This window comes from Nannospalax galili, unplaced genomic scaffold (genome assembly GCF_000622305.1).
Source record: "Nannospalax galili isolate Female #2095 unplaced genomic scaffold, S.galili_v1.0 scaffold262, whole genome shotgun sequence".
NCBI classification, from domain to species: domain Eukaryota; kingdom Metazoa; phylum Chordata; class Mammalia; order Rodentia; family Spalacidae; genus Nannospalax; species Nannospalax galili.
The window spans coordinates 1,383,724-1,394,625 of record NW_008348083.1 but is presented as its reverse complement, the minus strand read 5'-3'; the positions used below and the strand labels follow the sequence as shown (position 1 = coordinate 1,394,625).

The window sequence follows — 10,902 nt, the reverse complement described above, 5'->3', positions numbered from 1 at the left end:
ATCCGCCTGCCTCTGCCTCCCAAGTGCTGGGATCAAAGGCGTGCACCACCATGCCCAGCTAATCTTTTAAAAGATAAAATAACTCTAGACTAGATTCCAGTGGACAAATTGACCCTGAAGGACATTGGAGTACACATGCTTTACTGGATAGGACTTAACCTGTATGACAGTATGGGGGGATAGAGGGCATGGATGGGGGAGGGAATCTAAATTTGATTAAGAACTTTTGTACGAAATTACAAAATCTCAAATAAAAATTTAAATAAAATAAGGCCAGGTGTAGTGGTGCACACCTTTGATTCAGCATTCAGACAGCAGAGCCAGGCAGATCTCTGTGAGTTTCAGGCCATCTAGGACTATAAGGTAAGACTCTTAGAAAATAAAACAAAATAATGAGAGAGCTCAATGAATACGTTCACACAAAATGTTGCACAGCCATCACCACGATTTAGTTCAGAATTTCTATATGGTCTTGTTACTGTGTGCACATGTGTGGGCATACACTGCAGAACCCGTATTGAGGTAGGAAGATAACTTTTGGGAGTCAGTTCTTTCCTTCTACCATGTGGATACTGGGGATTGAACTCATATCATCAGGCTTGGCATCAAGCACCTTTACCTGCTGAGCCATCTCCCCAGACCTCGTCCTAGAACTTTTCATCACCTCAAACATAAAGCCCATGTCTACCAAGCACCCTACTCCTTTTCTGCTAAGGGTATTCAGAGAAAGTGTTACTGCATAAGGAAGGGAGCAGTAAACGGATCAAATGTTACTCAGCTAATCCCCAGGTGATGGGCACTGAAGATACTTCCCATCTTTGGCTGTCATTAGCAGGGCTTTAATGGTGAGCATCTTTGTACATAATTCTTTTTAAATTTTATGTATTTAGTTTTACTTTATGTGTGTGAGTGTCTGGTGTGTATGTATGGAAGTGCACCACATGTATGCAATGCCCATGGAGGCCAGAAGAGAGTATCAGATTCCCTGGAACTGGAACAGAAGTTGCAGATGGTTGTTAGTCACCATGTGGGTGCTGGGAATCGAAACTGGGTCCTCTACAAGAGTAGCCAGTGCTCTTCATTGCTGAGCCATCTCTCTGGCTCCATATATTTCTTTTTAAACGTGTGTTTATATGTAAATGTATGTGTGTGTATGAGTGCACATGTGTAAGCGTGTGTGTGGACACCAAAGGACAACTACTGGAGTTGGTTCTCTCCTTCCACCATGTGGTCCTGGGCATCAAGCTCAGGTCGTCAGACATGCAGCAAACTGCTTTCTCACTGCGTAGTCTTGCTGACCATTCACATTATTTTCGAAATAGCTTTTCTCGCTGACTCTGGAGCTTGCCAAGGAAGCTAGGCTGACTGGCCAAAAAACCCCGGGGGATCCACTTTTCTCTGTCTCTGAAGTATGGATTACGAGAATCCACCACTGTGCCAGCCATTTTTACATTGTGTGGCAGTTAGGTTTTATTGTCAGCCTGACAAAAGAGAATTACCTGGGAAGGGAATCTCTGTGAGAATTGTTTACATTAGCCTGGCTTGTAGGCATGCCTGTGAGAGATTATCACCCTCAGAGTCACTGAGGTGGGAAGACCCACCTTGAACATGGGTGGTGCCATGTATTGGGCTGGGCCTTTGAATGAAAGGGAGAGAGGCAGCTGAGGCCTGGCATACGGGCATTAACTCCTTGCTGTCTGTTTTGACTGTGGACTTAATGTGACCAGTTTTCTCAAGCTCTGCCACTGTGGTCCCAATATGACTTACTGTACCCTAAAATAAGCCTTTTCTCTCCTAAATTGCTTTTCTTTTTTTCTTGATACAGGTTCTCCCTGTAGCCCTAGTTAGTCTGAAACTTGCTATGTAGATTTGTAGAGCAGGCCTGCCTCTGCCTCTCAAGTGCTGGGATTAAAGGCACGTGCCACCATGCCCAGCTAAATTGGTTTATTTTTAAAGATTTGTTTCATTAATTTAATTTTATGAGATGTGTGTCTGCAATGTATGTGGGGGTACCCATGGAGGCCAGAGGAAAGCACTGGATATCCTGAAGCTGAAGTTACAGGCAGCAGTGAGCTGTCCGAAATGGGTGCTAGGAACTGAACTTGGGTCCTCTGGAGGAGCAGCAAGCACCCTTAACTGCAAAACCATCTCTCCAACCCTCCTAAGTTGCTTTTTTCAGGGTATTTTATAACAGCAAGAGGAAATACACTAAGCATGGGATCTGGGGATTGAACTCGAGTCTTTATGCTTACATGGCAAGCACTTTACCAACAGAGTCATCTCCCCAGACCCCGTATGTATTTTTGTGCACATGTGCAAACATGTATGTGTAAGATGTCATTTAGGAGACCTGCCCCTGTTGCCCAAGATGCTTTACCAACTGATATATTTTTTGTTTGTTTGTGGTGAGTTGTTTTGATTTTAGATAGAGTCACATTCCAAGCTGCCTATTTGGTTTTTAGTTTTTTGTTTGCTTATTTGAGACAGGGTCTCCCTGTAGCCCCAGCTGTCCTAGAACTTTCTATATAGACAAGGCTGGCCTAGATCTCAAAAAGACCTGCCTGCCTCTGCCTCCTGAGACTGGGGTTAAAGGTGTGTGCCACCATATTTGGTTCCCTTATTTGATTTTTTTAAAGACAAGGTCTCATGTAGCCCAAGTTGGCCTTATACCCACTACGTAGCTGAAGATGACCTTGAACTCCTGCTCCTACCTCTTGAGTGATGGGATGAAAGGTGTGTACCACCACACTGGGTATCTTCTTCTGTTAACTTTATGCTCTGTTGTTTGCTATTTATATTTTCATAGAGTAAGACTGAAAAACACAGATAACAACAGACCCCAAAGGCAACAGCAGCCCTTCCCACCTCAGCCCTCCCAGCCCCTGCTGTGAGGGAACCCTATTTTGTACCATGGCACCGAGGCAGCCCCACCTCTGCGTGCAGATGCCCCGGGGTCCAGCTGCACTTTCAGCCACTCTCTCTCCTGCCCAGGGCCTTCCTTCAGATGCTCTTTCCTGAAAAGCTGGATGTAGACAAGAAGGGTCGCCCCAGCACTGCTGGCTCCAAGATCAAGGTGGGCCTGGGCGGTGACGGAGAGAGCTAGTGACGGGAAAGGCAGGTTCCACCCTATCTATTGTCAAGACTGTCTCTTCTTGTTCCAGTGTCCGTCTGTCCCCTTTGCCTGGGGTTTCTGACTCTGTCTGTGGTACCCTTTGGCCTGTAGCGTCTTCATCTCTGTGTTTAGGAAGACGGATCTTTGGCCATTTCCCTTCCTGCCTTCCTTTATTCCTTCATTTTTTTCTTCCCTCCTTCCTCTCTCCTTTGTTCTTCCCCTTCTTCCCTTCCCTCTCTCTTGTTCCAGTGTCCGTCTGTCCCCTTTGCCTGGGGTTTCTGACTCTGTCTGTGGTACCCTTTGGCCTGTAGCGTCTTCATCTCTGTGTTTAGGAAGACGGATCTTTGGCCATTTCCCTTCCTGCCTTCCTTTATTCCTTCATTTTTTTCTTCCCTCCTTCCTCTCTCCTTTGTTCTTCCCCTTCTTCCCTTCCCTCTCCTTCCCTCCCCTTCCCTTCTCTCCCCTCCCCTCCACTCCACCTTCATTTATTTTTTCACCATTTCATACACAGGCGCGTGCACACACACATACACACAGTGGACTTTGATTGTATCGCCCCATTATCTATCTGCTCTTAACCCCTTCCCATGTCCCGCCCCCTCTCTTCCCTTCCTTCTCCTTTCCCTCCCTCTCCCTCCCTCCTTTCCTTCCCTTCTCTCTCCCTTCCCTCCCCTCCCCTCCCCTTCCCTCCCCTCCCTCTTGTGTTGAGGCTGGAACCCAAGGCCTTGCACATACTAAACATGCACTCTATCATTGGGTTACACTTCCCAGACAACTTCTTTTTAAAAGTTTAATTTTTTATTTACTTATATCTTATGGGTAGAGTATTTTGCCTTATGGGTATGAGTATCATGCACATGAGTGCATATATGTGCAACTATGTGCATGCAATGCCTGCAAAGGCCAAAAGAGGGTGTCAGAGCCTCTGAAATTGTAGTTACAGACTGTTGTTAGCCACTGTGTGGCTGCTGGGAATTGAACCTGAATTGTCTGTAAGAGCAGTCAGCACTCTGAACCCCCGAGCCACCCCTCTGGGCCCCAGCCACCTTCATTTAAAGTGTGTGTGTGTTATAAGACTGACTGTCCCACCTTTTTTTTTTTTTTTTTTTTTGAGACAGGATCTCCCTGTAGCCACAGCTAGCCTAGAATGCACTATGTAGACCAGGCTGGGCTTGATCTCACAGAGATCTACCTGCTTCTGCTCCTGAGTGCTGGGACTAAAGGCATGCACCATCATGCCTGACTAGCCTACCATTTTTAAATGTGCAATTCAATGGCATTGAATACATTCACACTTTTGTGCAACACCACTATTCATCTCCAGAACTTTCTCATCTTTCCAAAGTCAAACTGTTCCCATTCAACACTAACCTTCCAACCCCCTCCTTAGCCCCTTGCCTGCACCATCCTACTTCTGTCCATGTAAACCTGCTGGTTCTAGGGACCTCCTGTGAGTGGAATCACATAGTCATGTCCTTTTGTGTCTGGCTAAAGTCATGCGGAGCCATGTCCTTGAGATTCATCCATGTTGGAGCTTATAACAGAATTTCCTTCCTTTATAAGGGTGGATAATATTGCACTATATGGATATGCCACATTGTGTTCATTTATGCATTGTGCACTTGGATTGATAATGCTGCAATGAGCCTGGGGTCCCATCCTAAGGACACATTCACAACCATTTGTTGAGTACTTTATCCTGGCAGCAAGCACAGGACTCTCATGTATACAAGGAGCTAGCTCAGTTCCATTTGGAAGATGGACAGGCTAAGATGCCCAGATAAACAGCTACTGGCACAAGTCACACAGCAAAGTCTGAATCTGAATCTATAAAATCTCCTAGTCTCTCCACCCAGCCCTACCACTTCCAAAGCTTCTCTCCCCGCCACCCCCCGCCAGCTTATTTCTGAAGTCCCTTGAACATAGGCAGATATCTAGGCAGTGGTTTCTCCTGACTGTCCTGTCACTCAGTCAAACAAACATTTCCTACTTATTATATGCCAAGCTACATGGTAAGAGCGACAGACACCAGAACTCCTAGCTTAGGGTTTGAAGGTTGAGTTGCACAATATTAACCTTCGTGGTAGGACCGAACAGAAGTACATACACCAGTGGCTTACCAGGGGCAGCCTCCCTCATTCTGTGTCTGTTTGTTGAATGGGGAGAAGAGAAGTCAGGGTCCACTGGAATTCCCTCTTCACCCCTGCCTTTTCCTATGCCTCAGAAACAAGCCAATGACCTGGTGTCTACACTGAAGAAGTGCACACCCCACTACATCCGCTGCATCAAACCCAATGAGACCAAACGGCCCCGGGACTGGGAGGAAAGCAGGTGAGCTGCCCACCCACTTCACCTCCCCACCCCATGCCATCTGACCCACAGACCGACTGCTTACTTTAGAAGCATTCTGGACTGGACCCTGAGACCAGCTTAAAACCCTTCAGGGGACTGAAGATGACTCAGTGATAAAGGGGTTTGCCACCAAGCCTGATGACCTGAGTTCAGTCCCCAGGATCCATATGGTGAAAGGAGAGAACATACATGCAGTGGCATGTACACACATGATAAAAAAACACAGGGGGAGGGGAGAGAGAGAGAGAGAGAGAGAGAGAGAGAGAGAGAGAGAGAGAGAGAGGATTTTAAAATTAAAGCCTCTAGGGCTCAAGTTGTAGATAGAAATGACCAAGCACCCCCAACCCCAGAGTGATTGTGGGTTGATCCAGACCCAATTTCCCAGACCTTAACTCCAGAACTGATCCCAGACCATCTTCTTGGATGAGCCCAGACCCTCCCTTCAGATCCTAGTCCAAGATCTGATTCCCATGCTGAGCCCTGAAGCCCCTCAGACCTCAAAATTCACCCTCTAAACCACCTCCAAGCCAGGGATGGTGGTTCATGTCTGTAATTCCAAGACTTTGGAAATGGAGGTAAGAGGATTGTGAGTTTTAGGATAGCCTGGACGAGAGAGAGAGAGAGAGAGAGAGAGAGAGAGAGAGGATTGAAAGATGATAATCAAAGAGATAGAGAGATGTGGATAGATAGATGAAAGAGATAGATGGTAGATTATACATAAAGAGATGATTGATGGAACATACAGAGGGATGGGTAGACAGAGCAAAGGGATACATGAAAGAAAGAAAGAAAGAAAGAAAGAAAGAAAGAAAGAAAGAAATGATAGATAGATAGAAGATAGATAGATAGATAGATAGATAGATAGATAGATAGATAGATAGATAGACAGAGATGATAGCTAGGCTCATGAGCTGCCCCTACCACAAATTCCACTATACCCCTGGTCCACTCTCTGGGATTCAGGCCACCTCACTCCCACAGGGTGAAGCACCAGGTGGAATACCTGGGCCTGAGGGAGAACATCCGGGTGCGAAGGGCGGGCTTTGCCTACCGTCGTCAGTTCTCCAAGTTCCTGCAGAGGTGAGATAACTGTATTCCCCCACCTTGACTACCTCCCCACTGGAGTGGCCTGTGGGTCTGCTCCAAATGCCCCTCCATGCCTTCTGCCTCCAGGTACGCTATTCTGACCCCTGAGACATGGCCACGGTGGCGTGGAGATGAACGCCAGGGTGTCCAGCACCTGCTTCGCGCTGTCAATATGGAGCCAGATCAGTATCAGATGGGGAGCACCAAGGTCTTCGTTAAGAACCCAGAGTCAGTAAGTGTGTGTGTGTGTGTGTGTGTGTGTGTGTGAGAGAGAGAGAGAGAGAGAGAGAGAGAGAGAGAGAGAGAGAGAGAGACTGACTTTGGGTACTTCAGGCCACTATCATGTGACCCTAACCAGGCTTCATCGCCTCTCCAACTCTCAGTTTCCTTATCTGGAAAGGGGACAGAGTAAAAGCCTCTTTGGGACTGCACTGAGGATTAGACAAAATCGGAAGTCACCTGCACAATGCTTGGGACATAAGCAAGCACTAGAAAAAGCTACATCTGCTGGACAGTTGTTGGTGATCAGGCAGGAGACAGAAGGAATATATGGTATATTGTGGTGGCCATCCCTTTGGAGGAATAAGGAGCCACTATTTAGCTGGGTGTAATGATACAGGCCTTTAATCCCAGCACCTGGGAGACAGAGGCAGGCAGAACTCTGTGAGATGTAACCTTACGCACATATCAAATGCCAGGCAAGCCACAATGAGGCCTTATCGTAAAAAAGGGGGGGGGGTGGAGAGGTGGCTCAGCAGTTAAGAGCACTGGCTGTTCTTGCAGAGGACCTGGGTTCAATTCCCAGCACCTACATGGCAGCTAACAACCATCTGTAACTCTAGTTCTAGGGGATACAAAGCCTTCTTCTGACCTCCTCCAGCATTGCACAATACGGGTACACTCACATACATGCAAGCAATACACTCATACACTATTTCCTCCTTCCGTGTTTCTTTTTTTTTTTTTTACATAAAAGCCCATAAACCCGAGCTGGCCTTTGACTCACTGTATCCTTAAACTTCTGCTCTTCTGGCCAGCACCTCACACCTGGAGCTACAAGCACCAGATTTCTTACAATGTGGTGCTGGGACTGGAACCCAGGGCTTTGTGCACACTAGCCAAGCCCTCTGTCAACTGAACTACATCCCCAGACCCTCTAGAAAAGACTATATAAGAGAAATTAAATTTTGATGTCAGGTATAGTCCAATATGACTGTAATGCCAGCACTCAGGAAGCTGAGGCAGGAGGATTGTGAGTTCCAGACTAGCTTGGCCTAGGTAATCCTGTATCAAAAAAAATTTGCTTAATTGTGAAAAATACTTTGTTCTGAAATTTTAATTTTTTAAACTTAATTTTATGTATATAAGTGTTTTGTCTGCGTGTATATAGGTGCACAACATGCATGCAATGTCCTTGGAGGCCAGAAGAGAGCATCAGATCCCCTGGAACGGGAGTTAAGGATGGTTGTTAGCCACCATGTGGATTCTGGGAACCAAACCCAGGTCCTCTGCAAGAACAGCCAGTGCTCTTAACTGCTGAGCCAACTCTCCAGCCCCTGGTCTACAGATTTTGATTTGAGGAAGATGGACTAGGTAGAAAAAATGAACACATGACAGTTGGTAGTCGATTTATTTACTCTTGGCAGGCCTGAAACTCATTCTGTAGTCCATACTGGCCTTGAACTTGAGCTTGAAATTCTCCTGCCTCCATCACCAGAGTGCTGAGATTACAGCTGTATACCACTCCAACCAGCTTAAGAACAAATTTTTTTTTTTGTCTTTTTTGAGACAGGGTCTCCCTGTAGCCCCCACTGTCCTGGAACTCACTATGTAGACCAGGCTGGCCTCGAACTCACAAAGATCCACCTGCCTCTGCCTCCCAAGCGCTGGTACTAAAGGCGGGCACCACCACGCCCGGCCCAAGACCAAATATTTTTGTGGGGGAAGAAACACTGGCTTGGGTGAAAAGAATTTTAGTAAAATGAAAATAGAAAATCAAGGGTAGGGAAAAAAAGACAAAGAGAAAAAAGTGAGCTAGCAAAATGGCTCAGTGGATAAAAGCGCTTGCCACCAAGTGCAACAATCTGAGTTCCATCCCCAGGTCCCACATGGTGGAAGGAGAGAACTGATTCCACCAAATTGTCCTCTGTCACACGAATTCCATCCCCAACAACACACACACACACACACACACACACACACACAAACACACACGCACACACGCATGCACACGTGCGCATAAATATTTTTAAAGAAAAAGGGGAAAATGTTGAAAGATTGTGCTATATGAAAAAAATTAACTTGAGACTGGAGAGATGGCTCAGCGGTTAAGAGCACTGGCTGTTCTTGCAGAGGACCCTGGTTCAGTTCCCAGCACCCATATGGCAGCTAACAATCATCCATAACTTCAGTTCCAGGGGATCTGATGCCTTTTTCTGGCCTCTATGGGCTTTGTGGGCAAAGGTGCACTTATATACATTCATACATGTAACATTCATACACATACAATAAAAAGAATTGAAAAAATCTTAACTTAATGAACTTTGAACCTTTCTCACACACACACACAAATGCATTTATATTGGGATAAGTCTAAACTGAGGTGTTTGTGGGGAGGGTGTGTGGATGTGGGACAGGGGTTGTTGCTGGGGATGGAGGCCAGGGCCTCACCATGCTAAGCACACACTCTGCCACTGAGGTACGTACACCCAAGTCCTTGACTTGAAGTTTGTTCTTATTGAGGGGTGTTTTAAAACAGGATCTCTTATAGTTCAGGCCAGTCTCAAATTCACTAAGCAGTTGAGGCTCACCTCGAGCTCCTTTTTTGTTTTGTTTGACTTTTTGGTTTTTTGAGACAGGGTAGCCTCAGCTGACCTGGAACTCACTAGGTAGGCCAGGCTGGTCTCAATCTCACAGAGACCCACCTGCCTCTGCCTCCCCAGTAGTGGGATTAAAGTGTGTGTCACCATCCCCAGCCTTGCTTTGAACTCTCGATCCTCTCGCCTCCATCTCCCAGGGGCTGAAATCACAAGCAGGTACCACCATACCCAACTTAAAAGAAGGAAATTTGAACACAGAGATATGGAGGCCATGCACCGACAGAGGCAGAGATTGGAGGGATGCTTCTATAAGCCAAGAAGCATTAGCACAGGAAATCAGAGCCGGACTGGGAAGAATTCCTCATTAAACAGTAGGATCTCAAGTTTGAGGCCAACACAGGCCATACATAGAGACCTGGTCTTTAAAAAAAAGGAGGAAAAGAAGCCAAGAGTGGTGGTGCATTCCTTTAATCCTAGCATTCAGACGGCAGAAGCAGACAGATCTCTATGAGGCTAGCCTGAGCTATATAGCCAGTTCCAGGCCAACAAGGGCTACAAGGGAGACCCTCTCTCAAAAAATAAAAAAAAGGAAGGAAGGAAGGAAGGAAGGGAAAGAGAAGAGAAAAGAAAAGAAAAAAAAAGAACTACAGCAAAGCTCTTAGCAGCATTGTGAAACTTATGTTGGCTAGTTGGGGGTGGGGGGGGGTTCTTTTTGAGTTTCCCTGTAGCCCCAGCTGGCCTGGCACTCACTATGTAGACCAGGCTGACCTCAATCTCACAGAGATCTGCCTGCCTATGTGTCCCAAGTGCTGGTATTAAAAGTGTGTGCCACTATGCCTGGCAAATAAATAATTTTTATAAAGACACAAATAAAAAAGCCGGGTGTGGTGGTGCACACCTTTAATCCCAGCACTCAGGAGGCAGAGGCAGATGGATGTCTGTGAGTTCAAGGCCAGCCTGGTCTACATAGTAAATTCCAGGATAGCTCAGGCTACAGGGAGACCCTGTCTCAAAAAGACCAGGAAAAAAAAAAAAAAAAAAAGATACAAATAAAAAAAGCTCGGCTTGGTGGCTAGTCCCAGTGCTGGGATGAGGGGCAGAGACAGGACGAAGAATGAGAGGGGTTGGAGGGACTTCAACAATAGTCATCAGGAGGAAGTGAAAAACATTTCTGAGGGCTGAGGATGTAGTTCAGCCAGTACAGAGCTTGCCAAGCATGCAGAAAGCCCTGGCTTCCATCTTCAGCACCACATAAAACCAGACATGATGGTGCATGCCTGTCATCCCAGCACTGTGGAGGTAGAGCAGAAGTTCAAGGTCACCCTTGGCTACTTAGTGAGTTTGAGGCTAGCCTGGACTACATGAGATTCTATCTAGAGTAAAAAAAAAAAAACAAAAAAACTGCTGGGCTTGGTAGCTTGGTAGCACTAGCCTTTAATCCCAGCACGTGGGAGCCAGAGGCAGGCAGATATTTGTGAGTGGAAGGCCAGCCTGGTCTACGTAGTGAGTTCCCGCCAGCTGGGCTACAAAGAT

The 10,902-nt window shown here is 46.5% G+C and overlaps 1 protein-coding gene across 1 annotated transcript in view; it reads left to right on the top strand.

Moving 5' to 3' along the window:
- Window positions 1-10,902, top strand: part of Myo1f (myosin IF) — a 59,416-nt gene that overhangs the window by 34,310 nt on the left and 14,204 nt on the right. Inside the window, exons 16-19 of the mRNA XM_008844580.3 lie at window positions 2,992-3,073; window positions 5,337-5,443; window positions 6,446-6,544; window positions 6,638-6,782. Coding sequence (XP_008842802.1) covers window positions 2,992-3,073; window positions 5,337-5,443; window positions 6,446-6,544; window positions 6,638-6,782 — 433 coding nt within the window. The remainder of the gene's footprint in view (window positions 1-2,991; window positions 3,074-5,336; window positions 5,444-6,445; window positions 6,545-6,637; window positions 6,783-10,902) is intronic.